The 19,380-nt window shown below is 44.4% G+C and overlaps 2 protein-coding genes across 9 annotated transcripts in view; one reads left to right on the top strand and one right to left on the bottom strand.

The window, feature by feature from the left end:
* The window catches only part of ATE1 (arginyltransferase 1), a 144,572-nt gene extending 144,175 nt beyond the window's left edge, over window positions 1–397 (bottom strand). For 2 of the 4 annotated variants that reach the window (XM_029932709.1, XM_029932708.1), the window contains exon 1: window positions 271–397. In XM_029932709.1, the coding sequence (XP_029788569.1) occupies window positions 271–355 (85 nt within the window). In that variant the 5' untranslated portion in view covers window positions 356–397. The remainder of the gene's footprint in view (window positions 1–270) is intronic. The other 2 variants (XM_029932711.1, XM_029932712.1) reach the window with 1 other exon arrangement.
* On the top strand, window positions 11–18,966 carry LOC115285955 (putative uncharacterized protein ZNRD1-AS1). 5 transcript variants are annotated; one of them, XM_029932713.1, is made up of 4 exons: window positions 61–96; window positions 14,414–14,778; window positions 16,283–16,358; window positions 18,162–18,966. In XM_029932713.1, the coding sequence occupies exons 2-4, from the start codon at window positions 14,564–14,566 to the stop codon at window positions 18,951–18,953; spliced, it is 1,083 nt and encodes a 360-aa protein (XP_029788573.1). In that variant the 5' UTR covers window positions 61–96; window positions 14,414–14,563; the 3' UTR covers window positions 18,954–18,966. The 5 variants fall into 5 exon arrangements, with proteins under 5 accessions (XP_029788577.1, XP_029788573.1, XP_029788576.1 ...); XM_029932716.1 differs by having other exon boundaries at window positions 63–96; window positions 14,414–14,782; window positions 17,951–18,966; XM_029932715.1 differs by having other exon boundaries at window positions 63–96; window positions 17,951–18,966.
* Window positions 18,967–19,380: the final 414 nt, after the last annotated feature.

Here is a 19,380-nt window from a genome sequence, read left to right on the forward strand (position 1 = left end):
ACCCCGCACGCTGACGCCGCGCGCGCCATCTTGACTGAGGGCGGCCGTCCGCTATTTCCGTTCCTTCTCCGACCCGGAGAGCCATCTTCGACGAGGGTGAGGAGAAGAGAGGAGCGCGAAGGGAAACCGTTTGGGAAGACTCGAGTGGGAGAGGGACGCGGGAATTGGGGGGCCGGGCCTCTGCGCTCCCGGGCCGGGGGCTGGCGCGGCGGGCGGTGCGGGGAGCGGACGCCAGGCGGCCACGCCAGCCCCGTCCGTGGGGACACTCACCGCAGGACACCTTGCCCTCCTCGGAATCGCAGTAGCCGCAGTGGTAGCCGGCCTTGAGGCCCTTGTACTCCACCACCGAGGCCATGGCCGCCTCCAAGGTCCGCCGGGGCCGGCCACGCCTCTCGGCGCCCGCGGCGGGGAGGAGTGGAGGATGAGGGCTAGCGGGTGTGTCCCGGCGCCGCGGCCCCGCGGCCCGTCGCCCCTGGCGCCTCCTCGGCGTCCAGGTCCGGGTTGGGGCTGGGGCCTCCGGAGATGTTAGCGAGGCTGGTAGTCGTGCCCCTCGAGTCCCGAGTTAGGGTCGGGCCTTGGCCTAATTCCTCGCCCAGCATTCCTACCGCAGCGCATCTTCAGCTCCGTCTGACAGCTGGGGAAACTGAGGCACGGAAGTGGTGACCCATTTTCTGCATCTCGGGCCGCCCTGACCACCCTGTGGGTAGCCGATTCCAGCTTCTTCCAAACCAGCACGTACTCACTTAAATGCCGAAATACAGCAGGTATACCCACAGGTGTTCTGCGAATAGCTGGCGTAGGGGAATTGGAGACAATGTTTTTAAAGCAAACAGCTGTCAGAGCCAGTAGCTAGCTGCCTTGTGCTGCTATCAGCCCGTTGCCACCACACCCTGGAACTTTTAAAGAGAAACTGAAAAATGAGATTTTTTTAACGTACAATTTTTAAATGTTATTTTAAAGGTTGTTCTTAACTGTGCAGGCCAAACAGGACATTTATGTAGATTGAATTCAGCCCGTGGACTTCCAATTTGCAACCCCTACTTTAAGAAGAGGTTTTAAGAGAGTAACAGTCCGGGGCAAAGTATAGAAATGAGTACCTCCAACAAGGTAACATTCCTTAAGATTTAGGTGCACAGTGGGGCGCCTGGGTGGCTCTGTCGGTTTAGCGTCCAGCTTCCAGCTCAGGTCATGATCTCACGGTTCGTGGGTTCAACCCCCGCATCAGGCTCTGTGCTGACAGCTAGCTTAGAGCCTGGAGCCTGTTTCGGTTTCTGTGTCTCCTTCTCTCTCTGACCCTCCCTGGTTCGTGCTGCCTCTCTCTGTCTCTCAAAAATAAATAAAAAACATAAAAATTTTTAAAAAATGATTTATGTGCACAGATAATTTAAGCCTGTCTGTACATTTTTCCTCATCAACAATAAAACTGATTATCTTTTTGTAGGATTTTGGAAAGTGAAATCATCGGGCCCCTGGGTGGCTCCGTAGGTTAAGTATTGGACTTGCCTTCAGGTCATGATCTCCGGGTTCTTGATCTGGGAGCTGGACCCACGTGAAGGGAGGTGCCTCACCTCCTCTGTTTGGGTCCCACTTGCCTTTCACACTTCCAGAGCCTGTGCAAGGATATTGCCTTGATAACGATGAGAACCCCTGGGCAGGTGGGGTTGTGAACTTGACTGAATCCAATTAAGGCCTCTCTCTATACAGACTCTTAAGATTTGGTAGGTGGGTGTGTGGATCCATTCTTCTCGCTGCTGCCCAAGACAACCCTCGTATGTAAGTTCCCTTTGCTTATTAAATTTTTTTAACATTTATTTTTGAAAGACAAAGAGCCTGAGTGGGGGAGGGGCAGAGAGAGGAAGACACAGAATCCGAAGCAGGTTCCAGGCCTGAGCCATCAGCACAGAGCCCGATGCGGGGCTCGAACCCACAAACCATGAGATCATGACCTGAGCGGAAGTCAGACCCTTAACCGATGAGCTACCCAGGCGCCCCCCCCCCCACCCTCTTTGATTATCAAAACTGCTACCTACCAACCTGGAATGGCCTACCTCTTCCTTTGGTCTCTCCCTGCCCTCCACATACACCCTCTTATATGTCTTACTAGTTATGTGATCTTGAGCAGGCTTTTTACCCTGGTCTTTGTTTCCTAGTTTGCGAAGTTACTGGAAGGATTAAATGAGTTAACACATATGCCTAGGACATTGGCATTGTAGCTCGGCTGACTTTCCCTGCTCAGGATAAGGTTGGGACAAAGGGACAGAAGTCAATTGGTACAGGACTACAAGAGAAGCAAAAAGCCTCCTGGCTTCCTACTCTCTGAGCATGGCATTCTGCTCTCTTTTTTCCACGGGCGTTTCCTTTCCTTCAAAATGAGAGCCCTGCTGGGAAAGGCCCGGAAATAGAGTCAAAATCTACCATCATGTACAACATGAATAAGGTCTGTCTTAATGGGTGTTGATAGGTAGCAAGGGACCTTCAAGTTTAAGGAGTTGGAGAACTGGAGAAACCCAGAGGGGCCCTAAGAACCTCCTACATGCTACACAGCTGTCCCTTAGGTTGTTTCCCAGTGTGTAGGCACAACTGATGCTTAGCAACGGAGCAGGTCCCTGGGCTACCAAAAATCATCTTCACCTTAAACAGGTGCATATCCAGCACAGTGGACCTTGGGTTCAAGAAGGTGGAAACTGACTTCCAAAGTTTCCCTCTGTTTCTCCAAGCTTCATGATTTCACTTTTTTAAATGTATGTTTATTTTTGTTAGCTATCACAAGCAGGGAAGGGGCAGAGAGAGAGGGAGACCCAGAACCTGAAGCAATGCTGGGTTTTCGATGTCTTTTCAATGACCTTCTGCAACAGAGGGAGGAAAATGATAAAAATAAAATTGTGAAAAAGGGATCAGCAAAGATTGTAGGGCAGTGGTTCCTAGATGTCTTTATTTTGCTGAAAGAGAGAATGAGTTTTCGTCCTCCAGGCCCAAGTGAGAAAAATAACACAAAGCTTCAGTCCCCACTTAACCCCCTGCCCCGGTTTTTTTTATGTTTGTTTATGTTGAGAGAGAGGGAAACAGCATGAGTGAGGGAGAGAGGGGCAAAGAGAGAGGGAGAGAGAGAATCCCAAGCAGGCTCCATGATGACAGAGCAGAGCCCAGGGAGGGGCTTGATCTCATGAACCGTGAGATCATGACCTGAGCTGAAATCAGGAGTTGGATGCTTAACCAACTGAGCCACCCAGGCGCCCCCCAGATCCCCCTTTTTTGTGGGGAGACATGGGAAGGAGACATTATTGGAATGCTCCTTTATTTATGAAATTGCAAGCAATTTCATTTTCTTACTTAATGGAATGAAATGCCAACGACACTAGCATTTGTGGGTCCGTTAATGTTTTTACGTCACTGGGGGAGTCTGCCAAGTGGAAGTGGGAGGCTCAGTACAAGGCCCTGATGATGTGAAGGAATCTGCATGGGCACATTCCTCTTCTGAAAAAAGTAAGTTGATGGGGCCTAAGTTAAGTCAGGGAGAAAAGAGTAAAATACAGGTAACCTGAGGCAGAGAAGAGGGGCGCTCTAGGAGCAGGTGGCTAGGAACTCCAGGGGTGTCAGGTGCTGGCAGTGGCAGCCACCTAGAAGATGCTGTCCTCTGTGGGCCACTCACTGCCAAGAGGCCTCAGATTGGACATTTCCCTCCACTATACAGACGTGCTCTCCAATTTAGTGGTGTGAAAATTAATAAACTGTTTAGAATAGGGTTGGGGGAGGGGTGCCTGGGTGGCTCAGTCAGTTAAGCATCCAACTCCGGCTCAGGTCATGATCTCACCGTTCAGGAGTTCTAGCCCCACATCAGGCTCTGTGCTGACAGCTGGACCCAGAGTCTACCTCAGATTCTGTCTCCCCCGCTCTCTGCCCCTCCCCTGCTTGCACTCTGTCTCTGTCTCTATCTCTCTCTCAAAAATAAACTTGGGGGGGAAAAAAAAAGCACAGGGGTGGGGGAGCTCTGTGCCCTCCTGTTTATCATTAAATGCAGACCCAACAGGAAGCTCTTGCAGGGTGGATATGATATCACTACCCAGCAGGAGGAAGAAAGTTTCTCCCCCTCCCCTGGCAACAGCCGCGCCAATGAAAAGCCGCTATACTGCAAAACTCCAGCAGACTCCTCCAACTCCTCCAACTCCTCCTTTCCTCTATAAAAGAGTGTTCCTCTCCTCTGTTTTCTGGACTGGCTGTGGTTTTGCTGTAGCTGGCTTATTTATCACGGATTGCAGCTCTCTGCTATCCTCAAATCTATTTTTGCTGGTAAAATGACTGGCAGTTTTCTTGTTAAGGCCAACAGTAGCTACTCATCACTTATGGCCAGTGAGCACCTAAAATGTGGCTAGTGCAGCAGGGGCACTGAACATTTTACTTTATGTAAATTTATTTAAATTTTTAAATTATCCACCAGGCTGGATAAATGCCAAAATTCTATGTGTAAGCATAATCGTATTCAAATTGCGGACAATTAGGGGCACCTGGGTGGCTTAATTGGTTAAATGTCCTACGTTAGCTCAGGTCTTGATCTCACAGTTCACAGGTTCAAACGTTGTGCTCTATGCTGACATCTCAGAGCCTGGAGCCTGCTTCCAGATCTTGTGTCTCCCTCTCTCTCTGCCCCTCCCGCACTCACACTCTGTCTCTCTGTCACTCTCCAAAATAAACATTAAAAAAAATTTTAATGCAAAAAATCAAAGACAAAACTCTTGAAAAAGCCAGAGGAGAGAAAACCCTTAGTAATAGGGGAGCAAAAATGAGCATTAGATCAGACTTTCTCTTAGAAAGCATATAATAAGGGAGGGAAGTGAAATACTTAAAGTGTTGGGGGGGGGCGGGGGTAACACCAACCTGCAGTTCTTTGTACAGTGAAATTTTTCTGCAAAAGTGAAAGAGAAGTACAGGCATACGTTGAAGTTAGTATGGTTCAGTTCCAGACCACTGCAAGAAAGCAAATATCGTGAGGAAGCCAGCCAAATGGATGTTTTTGGCACAGAAAAGTTCATGTGCAATGGCATTATGTCTAAAAAAATGCATTAGTTTAAAATACTTATATATTGGGGCGCCTGGGTGGCTCAGTTGGTTAGGCGTCCGACTTCGGCTCAGGTCATAATCTCATGGTTCATGGGTTTGAGCCCCGCGTCAGGCTCTGTGCTGACAGCTAGCTCAGAGTCTGGAGGCTGCTTTGAATTCTGTGTCTCCCTCTCTCTATGACCCTCCCCTGTTCATGCTCTCTCTGTCTCTCTGTCTCTCAAAAATAAATAAAAAAACAAAAAATTAAAATTAAATACTTTTATTACTAAAAAATGCTAACCATCATCTCAGCTCTCAGCCAGTTGTCCATAACAAATATAATAAAAATTTGAAACATCACAAGAATTATCAAAATGTGGCACAGAGACATGAAGTGAGCAGATATTATTGGAAAAGTATTGCCAACAAATTTCACGATGCAGGATTGCCACAAACCTTCAGTTGGTAAAACGATATCAGCAAAGCACAGTAAAGTGAAGCACAATAAAACAAAGTATTCCTTTAAAGGTTCTCAAACAAAAATGGAGCGTATTTGTCACCAGTAAACCTGATTTGCAAGAGATGTTAAATTTCTTCAGAAAGAAGGAAAATAATGTAATTCAGAAAGTAATCCACATAAAAAAAGGAAAAGCATTTGGAGAAGGAATAAATGGAGATAAATGTTTCATTTTTAAAAATTTAATTGCTTATGGGGCGCCTGGGTAGCTCACTTGGTTGAGCACCCAACTCTGGCTCAGGTCACCATCTCACAGTTGGTGGGTTAAAGCCCCATGTCCCACTGTGCTAACAGCTCAGAGCTGGAGCCTGGTTCAGATTCTGTGTGTGTCTCCCTCTCTCTCTGTCCCTCTGCTTCTTGCACTCTGTCAATCTCTCTCTCAAAAGTAAATAAACATTAAAAACAATTTTTAATTTAATTGCTCTAACAGATAATAGGCAGTTCGAAATAATAATAGCAACTTGTATAAGTGTATGAGTAAGTTGAGTGAACGACAGCAATGTTATAATGGATGGGAGGGAGGAATTGGAAATACTCGTATAAGGTACTTGCACTCCCTATGAGGTGGTGTAGTGTTCTTTGAAAGAGAAGTTGGATTAGTTGTAAATGTATAATGCAAATTCAAGGACAACCATTTAGGAAAGAAAGAAAAAGTGCTGTGCTGAGAGAGGAGAGAAAAAAAATCATGAAATGCAAAATTTAAACCAGAGAAGGCAGGAAAAGACTGGAAGACAAAAAAAGAAAGAAAAAAAAAGAAAGAAACCAAGAACAAGAGCAATGAATAAAAAACAATAACAAATATGGTAGATATTAATCCAGTTATATCAATAATCATTTTAAATGTCAGTGGTATAAATATACCACTTAAAAGACAGACTCTCAGACTGGATAAAAAAATAAGACCCAACTATATGTTATCTACCCAAAAAAACACTTTAAATGTAAAAGCAAAGATAGATTAAAAGTAACGGGATGAATAAAGATACTGTTTACACTAGTCAAACAAGAACTGGAGGAGCCACATCAACTTCAGACGGTAAACTTCAGAGCAAGGAAAGTCAGGGATCAAGAGGACCATTAGACAATGATAAAATGGGCAATTCTCCAAGAAGACAATTTTTAACATGTATACACTTAGTACAGAGGGACAAACTATGTGAAGCAAAAACAGAATTGCAAGGAGAAATAGATGAATCCACTATGATAGAGACTTCAGCACCCTATATTGGTAATTGACAGATCCAACAGGCAGAAAATCCATAAGGACATGATTGAACTAAACAACACCATCAATCAACTGGATCTAACTGACATCTGTAGAATACTTAATCCAACAGCAGCAAAATAGACACTCAAGCTCCATGGAACACTCACAGAAATAGACCACCTACTGTGCCATTAAAAAAAATTTTAGAGAATAGAAATCATACAAAGTATGCTTTCAGACCACAATGGAGTTAAACTAGAAATCAACAACAGAAGAAAAAGCAGTTGGTAAATTCCAAAATACTCAAAGATTAAACAACACACTTCTAAACCACACTTGGGTCAAAAGAAGAAGTTTGAAAAGAAATTTAGAAATATTTTGAACCAAATGAAAATATAATTGACCCCTGAACAATGCTGAGGTTAGGGGTGCTGAAACCACATAGGCAGATTTCCACATATCAAGTTTGACTTCCACCAAAAATAGCTACTAATAGCCTACTCTTGACCAGAAACCTTATCAGTAACATAAACAGCTGATTAACACATATTTTTTGTTACATATATTGTATACTATATTCTTACAAATAAAGTAAGCTGGAGAAAGATGTTAAGAAAGTCATAAGGAAGAGAGAATACAGTACATATTTCTCAAAATTCCACAAATAAGTAGACCTGTGTGTATTTTTCAAAAATCAACTGTACAACTTACCAAATTTGTGAGATGCTGCAAAAGCAGTGCTTAGAGGACAAAGGAATATTGTGAACAACTCTGTTTCCATACGTATGATAACCTAGAGGAAATGAATCAATTCTTTGAAAGATGCAATCTACCAAAAATCACACAAAAATAAATAATCTGAGTAGGCCTATATTGAAATAAATGGAATTAATAATTAAAAACCTTTGAAACCAGAGAACCCCAAACATTCACCAAATGTTTGGTGAATTCTACCAAACAAGAAATTATACCACCTCTCCATAGTCTTTTCTAGAAAATAAAAGCAAAGGGAATTTTCTAACTCATTCTATGAGGCCAGCATTAGCTTAATACCAAAAGAGACAAAGACATTACAACAAAACTACAGACCAGTATCTCTAGTAAACATACATGTGAAAATTGTCAAAAAAATTAGTAAATCAAATTCAACTATATAAAGAATTATGAACTCATACCTTTCAGAAGCAATGTAATCCATGTCATTAGCATGTTAAAAAAGCAAAATGATATCATATCAATAGATGCAGAAAAGGTATCTGACAAAACCCAACACTTATTTATGATAAAAATTCTCAGCACTAGGAATAAAGAGAAACTTCCTCACCTTGATAAAAAACATCTACCAAGAAAACATACAACTGTATTTAATATTTCTAAGTTTCATATTTAATGGTGAGAAACTAGAGGCTTTCTCAATAAGATCAGGAACAAGGCAAGAATATCGCCACTCACTACAGCTATTCAGCATCATGCTGGGAGTCCTAACGCAATAAGTAAGGAAAGAAATAAAAGGTACAGACTGGGAAGAAAGGAATAAAACTCTTTTTGTGCACAGATGAGATGATTGGCCAAATGGGAAATTCCAACAAATCAACAACAATAAAAATCTGGAACTAATAACCAATTATAGTAAGGTGGCAGGATACAGGATTAATATACAAGAACCAATCGCTTTTCTGCATACCAGAAAGGAACACTTGGAATTTGAAATTAAAAACACAACACCATAAAATAAATAAATTAAATGATTGATTAACTAATTAATTCGTTTTAAAAAGGGGTGCCTGGGTCACTCAGTCATTCAATCATCCAACTCTTGATTTGAGCTCAGATCACAATCCCAGGATCTTGAGATTGAGACTTAGGTTAGGCTCCATGCTGAGTGTGGCACCTACTTGGGATTCTTTCTCTCCCACTACCCCTCTCAGCAGCTCCTATGCTCTCTCGCTCTCTCTAAAAATTAAAAACACAATATGACTTATATTAGCATCAGAAAAATAAATGAAATACTATCAAAGAAGATCTAAGTAAACGGAGAGATGATTCGTGTTCATTGACAGGAATTATGAATATTGCTAAGATGTCATTTCTTCCCAACTTGATCTTCAGGTTCAATGTAATCCCAATAAAAGTCCAAGGAAGTTATTTCGTGGATATTGACCATCTGACTCCAAAATTCAAATGCAGAGGCAAAGGACTCAGTATAACCCAAATAATGTTAGAGGAGAAAACAAAATCAGAGAACTGACTCTACCAGGCTTTAAGACTTATAAAGCTATGGTAATCAAGACAATGTGGTATTGGTGAAAGAACACATGCATAGATCAGTAGAACCGAGGAGAAAGCCCAGAAATAGACTCACACAGATATGGCTAATTGATCTTTGACAAAGGAATAAAAGCAACTCAGTGGAGAAAGGATAGTCTTTTCAACAAATGGTACTGGATCTGGGCATCACATGCAAAAATAAATAATCTAGACACAGACCTTGTACTTCCAACAAAAATTAACTCAAAATGGATCATAAGCCTAAATGTAAACTAAAAACCCCGAGAAAATAACATAGGAGAAAATCGAGACGACCTTGGTTTTAAGGATGACTTTTTCAATAAGACACTAAAATATGACCCATGGAAAAAAAGTTGCACTTCATTAAAATTAAAAACTTTGTACTCAGCAAAGGACACTGGTAAGAGAATGAAAAGCCATGTACTAGAAGAAAATCATAGTCTGTGTTAAAGGACTGGTATCTAAAACATGCAAAACAACAAAAAAAATTCTCAGCAAGACAACAACCCAATAAAAAATGGGCAAAAGATCTGAACAGATACTTCCCAAAGATGAACAGGTGGCAACTAAGCTTATAATAAGACTCAGCATCATATGTTATCAGCAAATTGAAAATTAAAATAGTAACAAGATAGCATTCACACTTCTTAGAATGGCTAAAATTCAGAACGCTGCCAACACTACATAATAGCAAGAATGTGGAGCACCAGGAACTCTCATCATTGCTGGTGGGGACACAGAATGTACAGCTACTTTGGAAGATGCTTTGGCAGTTTTCTTATAAACTAAATGTACTCTTAGCATATGATCCAGTTATCACTGGTATATAAATGTGTTCAGAGCTTATTCCCACATGAACACCTGCACAGAAATGTGTATAGCAGCTTTATTCATGATTGTCAAAACGTAAGCCAGCAAGATATCCTTGATTAGGTAAATGGATAAACCGATGATAGACTATTGTTCAGCAAGAAGAAATGGACTATGGGGACACCTTGGTGGCTCAGTAGATTAAGTGTCTGAGTTTGGCTTAGGGCATGATCTCACGGTTTGTGGGTTCAAGCCCCTCTGCGCTGACTGCCTGCTCAGAGCCTGGAGCCTACTTCAGATTCTGTGTCTCCTTCTCTCTACCCCGCCCTTGTTCACACTCCATCTTACTCTGTCTCTCAAAAATAAATAAATGTGAAAAAAAATTGAAAAAAAAGAAGAAATGGAGTATTAAGCCATGAAAAGACTTGGAGGAATATTAAAAGTATATTGCTAAGTGAAATAAGCCAACGTGAAAAAGGCTTTTCAGCATGAAAAAGCCACACTGTATGATACCACGTATAATAGCATTCCGGAAATGGGAACACGATGAGACAGTACAAAGCTCAGTGGTTGCTGGGATTTAGGAAGCAATGAGAGGGAGGGCCAAATAGCTGGGAACATATGGGATTTTTAGGGCAGTGATCCAATTCTGTACAATGCAGTGATAATGGACACCTGTCATTATACATTTGTTAAAACCCATCGTATTTACAACACAAGGAGTGCAACTCAGGGTAAGCTATGGACTTTAGCCGATACTAATGTGGCAATATTAGTTCATCAGTTCTAACAAGTGTACTGCACTAATACAAAATATAAATTATAGGGGGAACTTGAAGAGAGTACTTTCTAATCAGTATTTCTGTAAACCTGTAGGTGCTCTTAAAAATTGTTTACTAATGAAAAACTGAACAGCAGTGTAATAAATTTTTAATTGACATGTTGAGATGATAATATTTTAGATACCATGGGTTAAAACATATCACTAAAATTAATCTCACTTGCTTTTTACTTTATATTTCTAAATTTTTTAAATTTATTTTCTTTAATTTTTTTAAATGTTTTATTTATTTTTGAGAGAGAGACAGCATGAGCAGGGGAGGGTAAGAGAGAGGGAGACATAGAATCAGAAGACAGCCTCCAGGCTCTGAGCTAGCTGTCAGCACAGCCCAACGCGGGGCTCAAACCCACGAACCATGAGATCATGACCTGAGCCGATGTCGGACGCTCAACCAACTGAGCCACCCAGGTGCCCCTAAAGTTTATTCTGAGAGAGAACAAGAGGGGAGGGGCAGAGAGGTGGGGACAGAGGATCTGAAGCAGGCTCTGTGCTGACAGCAGAGAGCTCTATGCAGGACTCGAATTCACAAACCGTGAGATCATGACCTGAGCCAAAGTCAGGTGTGTAACCAACTGAGCCACCCAGCTGCCGTTCTTTTTACTTTTTTTTTTTTTTAATGTGGCTCCTAGAAAAGTTTAAATTCCATCTGTGACTCACATTCTATTTTTGTAGAACAAAGCGGGTGTAGAACCAAGTTCTTACAGCTCTACTAGCCCAACTCAGTTCCAAGATCCAATGGTTCCAGGATCTTTTCTCTGGTGCCACATCTTTTTAATCATTTTCTTATTAACCACTATTCATAGTTCTCTATCTGTTTGGGGAAGTCGTTGTGATTCCTCTCCACCGCACTCTGGCTCCAGCGTTGCCCCACGTGTGCCCCACGTGTGCCCCACGTGCCTGCCTGTGCAGCTTTCTCTAACATCCGTGGACACTCTTAATTGGTTGGTCTCAGGAGTGTCCCCCCATTTTTGCCACTCTACTCAGAAGGTACTCCCCTCCAGTGTCCTGTACGTAGTCTCACCTCATATTAATGCCTCCTGCTCTGTTTTTACTCCGCACACATGCACCCCATTTATACTGCTACTCATACGTGTGCACATGTGTACGTTTCTTGCCTCCCTTATTGGGTTGTGAGCTCCACAAAGGTGAAGGCTGTGTTTCCACTCCTTCCATTTTCCAAGGTCAGGTGGGGCAGGTGGAGATTTGCTTGTAGACATCCATATTCAAGTTTCAGTCCCCCTCTGGGCAACTGTGTGGCCTTAAACACATCACGCAACTCCCTTAGCCACGTTTTCTCATATAGAAAATGGCAGAATAATAAAATTACCGGATACGGTGGTTAGAGTATCAGTGTTATGTGTAGGTACTAGAAGGGGCACTTTTATTTTTTATTTGAGTCTCTTTTCAAATCCCTGAAAAATGAAGTCAGCAGGTGGGGTACCGTTTCCAATGCCAGAAGTTAGTCTGTGGTGACACTCTGAAGTTTGTTTCAAGTTCAGGGTCATGAGAAGCGGTCAACAATAATTTCAGGTCAGGAACCACTATCACTTCCTTCCCCAGCAAGAACTTCTCATAACTATTCAAACACATTTCATGATTTTTGACAAAAGATTAAAATTTAGGTATATGATAAAATACTTGTTAGCAAAGTGTCCTTGTATTTTTGTATTTCTCACTTAAAAGACACAACTCAGGCTACCTTTTGTCTGTGTCAAGGCCAAGTCTAGTGGTGCTGATAGTCTGTTCTAACCCGACTTGCTGTTTTAAAGGCTCTTTATTTCCCTGGTTTGTAGTCTTCATCCTATTTCTCTTATCAAGAAAGAGAAACAATTCACAACATAATCCTTAAATGAAGAGTACTTTTAGGTCCATATATTTGCCTTCATATGTTTTATTTTAGTTAGCGGATTCTGTAGTTATCAAGAGGCTCATATTAGGAATTGCATACTTTTCTTTCTCAGAAAGGAGGCTATATTGTTTTCGCAGAAAAGTAAATAAATAGGTATTACCTTTTAGCCCTTCACACAGAGCCAGGCTCACAGTGAATACGAGGAACGTGTAGAGTACACAAGACTGTCAGGGCACAAGCGTGTACAATTTTGGAGGAATTAATAGCACACGAGTTTGACTTCTGAGTGACATAACATTGTATCAGTGCTAAGATGGTATCTTGTGAATATTAAAATGCAGACTGAAATTTTATTCAGGGTCTTGGCATGAAAAGAGAAATCAGTCTTGACTTGCTGTTTGAAATTTATTTTTTTAATTTTTTTTTTTACATTTATTTATTTTGGGGAGACAGAGAGACAGAATGTGAACAGGGGAAGGGCAGAGAGAGAAAGAAACACAGAATCCAAAGCAGACTCCAGGCTCTGAGCTAGCGGACAGCATAGAGTCTGATTCAGGGCTTGAACCCATGAACCATGAGATCATGCCCTAAGCCAAAGTTGGACACTCAAATTGACTGAGCCACCCAGGCGCCCCAAAATTTTTTTATTTTTTAAGCATAAAATACCTGCATTTACTTTCCAAACTGTTTCTTTTATAAATTTTTTTAAATGTTTTTAATGTTTGTTTATTTTTGAGAAAGAGAGAGAGACAAAGTGTAAGCAGGGTTGGAACAGAGAGGGAGGGAGACACAATCCAAAGCAAGCTCCAGGCTCTGAGCTGTCAGCACAGAGCCTGATGCAGGGCTTGAACCCACAAACCATAAGATCATGACCTGAGGCTAAGTCAGAAGCATCACCAACCGAGCCCCCCAGATGCCCCAGAACCATTTCATTTCAGGGCTGTGGCTTCAAGCGCATCTCTGTCAATGGCACATTGGGAGAGGGATAGATTTTATTCTTAACAAGTCAGAAGCCAGGTTGTAATTAATCACTGAATTTCTACCTTCACATTTTAAGAAGTAGAGACATCTCAATGGTAAAAGTATAAAAAATGAGGACTTTATCTGGATGCCTTGCAGCTTAAGTATATGGTGAAAAGTATCTTGAAGTGAATATGCAGAATCATTAATTTTTAACATTTGTGTATCTCCTGACTACAAGTAGATTAAAGAGTAGTAGAGCCTCGGGCGCCGGGCGGCTCAGTCAGTTGAGTGTTGGTTGAACGCCTGGCTCAATGTTGGCTGAGTGTCTGACTTGACTCTGGCTCAAGTCATGACTGCAGGGTCATGGGATGGAGCTGGGACCCATGCTGGGCATGGAGTCTGCTGAAGATTCTCTCTCCCTCTGCCCCACCCCCCATACATGCACCCTCTCTCTCTCAAAAAAAGGGGGGGTATGAGAACTCTTAACCTCCACAGCAGCAGCAGTGTTTGGCCATGTGGCGCACCCCTAAGGGGTGGTGAGACCCCGTGAGCAGGCCCCCCACAGGCTCCAGCCTCTGTGAGCAGGATCCGCCCCGAGGCTCTCCGCAGATTCCACTTCCAGGGAGGACACACAGCATACACTATCCCCGCAAAAGACCAACCGAACAAAAATCACAAAAAGGCTCCCGTGGCCTTGGAAGGTGCTTCCTCCAGCGGCGCTGAGAAGGCGGCCCGTGTCTCTGAAACCCACAGCCCCTTCCCCTTTGTGGCCATTCGGCCCAGCTCCCACTGAAGTTCATTCCCTGCGGGCCAGCCAGTGCCCCCACCGCCCACCTCACAGTAGCCTCAACCTAGGCTGTGATGACACATACAAAAGCTTGTGACTGTCTCTGGTTGCCCTAGAAATCCACCCCTGGCATCCCGAAGGATCGGCAATAAGGAGCTGAAGGTCTGAAAGAGCTGGCAAACAGTACTTTGCAGACTAGAGAATGAAAGACTGGAGATGAGCGCTAGGAAAAGCAGCCGCTGGGCGGAAGGGCGTGAAGGGCAAGCATGCTGTTGGTAAAGCTGGCGATAGATCGGGCTCTGGCGGAAGCAAAGGACACGGGAGATAAACAGAAGGAGGCTCCAGGAGCGATGACCACCGGCGCCCGGCAGGGAGGGTCCCCCGGGAACCTAAAGGAGGACCAAGTGTCAGCACAGACCCCGCCCTCAGGCCCTCCTCCGGTGACAGACTCGGAATGGTGGGATCTGAGTGCGGAAGAACAGTAGGTATTCTTTCCTCCCACTTGGAGCCTTTAGCTGGGAACGCGTGTGACGCAGGAACGAAAATGCTGCGCTCGGGAGTCCTGCTTGCTGCCTCTGAAACCGACCGGGGACCTGGGCGGGTCCTGAACCCTCTCAGCCTCAGTGGTCTTGGCAGGGAGATGTGATGAGTGCCTCGCACACATACTGTTTGGGAGGCAAATCGAAAGCACCCATGTAAGGTCCCAGCACATCACCGATGGACAGTAAGCTCAGCAAAGGCTGCTTTGGAACTAAAATAGGAAACTCTTAGGAAAGGACAAGGAAGGCAGAAATAGGAGTCTGATTAAGAAATTAGCTTTACTTACACAGTGATTACAGTTTTGTTTTTTACCGGTCAGTGTCATAAAATCCTTCTCTTTTGCTACAAAGAGAAGTCAAGAGACACAGAATATTTACAACCCAGGTTGCTAAAAACAACCTATTCGCTAACTAAGCAGGTTAAGAAATAAGAATTCTCAGGGCGCCTGGGTGGCTCAGTCGGTTAAGCGTCTGACTTCGGCTCAGGTCATGATCTCCCAGCTCCTAAGCTCGAGCCCCCATCGGGCTCTGGGCTGACAGCTCAGAGCCTGGAGCTGCTTCCGATTCTGCGTCCTCCTCTCTCTCTGCCCCATCTCTGTCTCTCTCTCTCTCTTTATTAAAACTAAACATTAAAAAAAGAGAGAGAAATGAGTTCTCCAGAATACCTCAACGTGACAGTGCAAATTTCTTAACTGTATTTTTCTTTTTTTTTTCAATTTTTTAAAATGTTTATTTTTGAGAGAGAGAAAGAGTGAACGGGAGAGGGGTAGAGAGAGGGGAAGAGAGAGAGAGACAAACCCCAAGTGTGTGGGGGCTTGAACCCACAAACCAGGAGATCATGACCTGAGCCGACATCAAGAGTTAGACGCTCAACTGACACTTAAGGCTCCCTGTCTCGGCTGTATTTTTCTGCATTAAATTAAAAGACAAACTTTCTTGCCATCAAATTGTTACTATTATCTACCTAAATTAAAAGCCTGTGACAAGAATCCTGAACCGTGTTTACAGTTAGCAGCTGTTGGAAATTAATGACAGCTTATAAATTATACTACTTACAATTTTATACATAACGGAAAAGGGACCTACAGCTTTAAAAACTTATTTTCTGATCAAAGCTAAGTTCTTTGTCCTCCCAACAATTATACCAACAGCAGTTTATGGAATTTGAAATTGTAACCCGGCCTCCCGGCCTCAGTGTTAAAGGTGTTTGTTAGTCTCAACCTCAAACTCTCTCTGAGTCTCTGTTCATACTTGGATCAGAGAGCATTCCTTCCTTGAAGGAAAGACACAAGTCAGCCATGGTCCCGCCTGCGGTGCAGAGAAGCGCCTCTTGCTACATGTGAAAAGCAAGTCCCAAATCACCTCCCTGCCTCAGCTCACACCTGGGCTGTGTCTCCTGAAGCCTTTCCCCAAATCCTGGTGCAATTTCTCTTTTTAATCTTCCAGATTGGCCTGGGCCAAAACCACTCAGGACCCTCAGATTGCGGTGGGTTCCCAGTCCCCACTAGAAAAGAAGATTAAGGTGAGGAAATACGTGAATTTTGCAGCCGGTAATACCATCATGAAAAGTTTCTCTCCAAGGTAGAAAGGGCCTCAGTGTTTCAAGCAAAAGTTGCTTTGTCTGTTAGGTTCCATCCATTCGGCACCTGCAGTGCTGGCTGGACTCGCTGATGCAACAAAGGTCAATTGTACCCTCAAGGGGCCTTGGCACGAGTGAGGGACACTGACATTAAACAGAGAATTAGCCACAGATTGTGATAAGGGTCATGAAAGATGGGATTTTATCTGGATGAAAACATGCAGGGTCTGAGGAAGTGACATTTAAGCGAAGACCTAAAAGTTATGTACATGAGCACCATGGTCAGAGCTGCTGTGTTGTGTGTTTCAGAGATTACGAGAATATATGAAAATACTCAGCTGGCAAAGAGAATATGGTTTGAGGAACAGAAAAGCCAAGGTGGCAGGAGCGAGCGAGCAGGCAGTCAAGCTATGAATGGGATTTTCTCCTAAAATCGATAGGACGCTATCCCAGGTTTCTGTGCACAGACCTGTGTGATACAGAGATCAATCCGGTTGTGGCGTGAGCGGCGTGATGGGGCTGGGGGCAGAGGGAGAGAAGTGTGTATTCAGGAACTCTCGTCAGGCTGATACCCAAGCGTGAGGGCAGCTTGAAGCCAGTGGCGGCAGGACTGGGAAGGGGAAAATGAAGGAAGCGCTCTGGAGTTAGAGCCAAGTGGGGGTGTTAAGCAGACAGTATCTAGGTCTTGAGTTGAGAGGCGAGCGCAGGGCCGCGTCGTGGGTGACTGGCCTGCATGGAGCAGTCCCTGGCCCGTGGCAGGTCACCGTGTTGAGTGATTGAGACTGTCCGTGTCCAAGAAAGCCCAGATGAGACTATGCTCATCTTATGTGACAATTTCTGTTACATTTTCTTGCATTACAATTAAAAGACAGAACCAGCAAAGCAGTGGAGGGCGCGGCCATGAGGTAGGAAGAGAAGGAAGGGCTATTCAGTCACCTGGGGATAAGGGCTGGAATACTCCAGAATAGCCTTGGCCCCAGCCTGGAAGCCAGAGGAAAGTACAGTATTTCAAGAAGAGAGCAGTCAACTCTAAAATGGTGAAGTCACGTATGACCGGGACAGAGATGGCATCCCTGAATTTGTCACTGTGGAGACCCCTCATGACCTAGACAAGTGCAGTCTGGGAGGACTCCTCACTTGGTTGGAAACCCAAGTGAGAAGGGTGGAGGGCAGAGTAGGGGCGGGGCCATGGGGAGGGGTGATAGCTTTCTTCACGGCACAGGATGAAGGGGAGCCAAGGGGGGTGCGCGGTAAGAGTCTTCCCTTTCTGTTGAAAGATGATGAATATGGAGCATATTTTAATGTGGATGGAGTGATCCAGTAGAGGGGAAATTTGGATGAAGCCGGAAAGGAAGTTTGGTCACTGCAAATTGAAGTTCTTAAAGCTTCTCAAGGCCACGTGGAAGTCCTGGCTTTTGAGAGACAAAGGGGCAACGTTTCTGTTATAAAAGCAGAGTCTGGGATGGACACAAGGTGGTAGTTCTGGTAGAGGGAATTGGAGAGGGTTTCTGACTGCCTGCTTCGGTTTTCTCAAGGACGTCTAAGGCAAAATCTTCAACCGGGAGGTGGCCCTACGGAAGCGATGTGTGGGAGGTTTGGAGAGAAAGCCAGGGAACACGGCTAGGAGACCCCAACAGGGACACGGTGTCGAGTGCCAGGCAGAGCTACTAGCCCCCTGTGCATGTGCCATGGCCTGTAACAAAGGACATCCGACTTAAAAAACTTCTAATGCTTCCCTCTGACAAGAGTCTAGGTGGCATCCATTCTTCCAAAGTAAGGGAACTGTTGCTCCGAAGGGTTCAACAGGAGAACGAAACACTTCATCAACTCAAAGCCGTGTCTTTCGATTTCCAGTTTGCCAAAGCAGAGGCGGATTACTATCGACAATACCAAGAAATGATGCTGGGGAAAGCATGGAAATACAGAATGGTTCCAAGGCGGGAACTCAAAACACAGAGAGAGAGACCACATAGTGAAAAACCAGGAGATGCTAAAAAATGGGACTCTTTAGTGCCTGAGAGGGAGCTGGGCCAGATAGAGAGGCACATACACCGAGCAAAACGGGCCAGAGGCCTCAGAGACCACAACTATCAGCCCCTCCCTCGAAGGAGTCTCAGCGTAACAATCTTCCCCAAAATTTTACCCCTAGGGAAGGATGAAAAGACGGACATTCTCCAGAAAACACACAAAACGAAGACCAAAAAACACAGGGCAGCCTGGGCCAAGGAACAGATCAAGGGGCATCGAGACCGGATGACGCGGGGGAGAGAGCTCACGGAGCAGAGAAGGGAGAGCCGAGGTCAAGGGCTCTCGGGCCTGGCGCCCCCTCTCCGCAGGCCTCGGGCGCACAGGGAGGAAGTGAAAGAATTCGAGTGGGTCACAGCCTATCCGATGGCCCAGCCTTACCAGGAAACGCTCCTAGAAGTGACCATCCTCATGGAAAAGTCCAAGAAGGAGAGCGTCAAAAAGCCACTCCAAAGAGAGCTCTTGACTATGCCACCATTTTTGAGAAGTCAGCTAGAAAAAAGTAAAGTTTAAGTTATTTTCTGGATTGTTGTATTTCTTTTTCAGGTTAGCACACTTTCATAGTTGTTAGTGCGATAAAATCCTGTCCCCCTGAATTTTGTTTATACGTGCATCAAATCTGGGCGGTGGGGAAGGATAGTAAGACCAAGCATTTCAGCTATCTGCAGAACTATTTCTCAGACCTGTGACTTAAAACCCCCACCATCTTACTATAGCTCATAATTCTGTATCAGAAATTTAGGCAGAGCCCAGCAGGGCATTTTGCCTTACCTGTCACCATTAGAGCGGCTTGGGGATATTCAGGTGACAGCTGGACTAGTCTGGAGGGGACAGACGGCACGCCCTTGGGGACGGCTAGAAGGCTGGGCTTCACTGTTCCGGTCCCGTCTCCCTTCTTCATGTAGTTTCTGGCCACGGGGTAGCTGGCCTTATTACACAG

This window comes from Suricata suricatta, chromosome 2 (genome assembly GCF_006229205.1).
Source record: "Suricata suricatta isolate VVHF042 chromosome 2, meerkat_22Aug2017_6uvM2_HiC, whole genome shotgun sequence".
Taxonomy (NCBI): Eukaryota; Metazoa; Chordata; class Mammalia; order Carnivora; family Herpestidae; genus Suricata; species Suricata suricatta.

What these genes read in the sequence shown, in the direction of transcription:
- LOC115285955 (XM_029932713.1), top strand. Translation starts at nt 14,564, where the DNA reads ATGCTGTTGGTAAAGCTGGCGATAGATCGGGCTCTGGCGGAAGCAAAG. An exon ending in GATCTGAGTGCGGAAGAACA is followed by an intron (nt 14,779 to 16,282) that starts GTAGGTATTCTT and finishes TTAATCTTCCAG; the next exon opens with ATTGGCCTGGGCCAAAACCA. An exon ending in CACTAGAAAAGAAGATTAAG is followed by an intron (nt 16,359 to 18,161) that starts GTGAGGAAATAC and finishes CCCTCTGACAAG; the next exon opens with AGTCTAGGTGGCATCCATTC.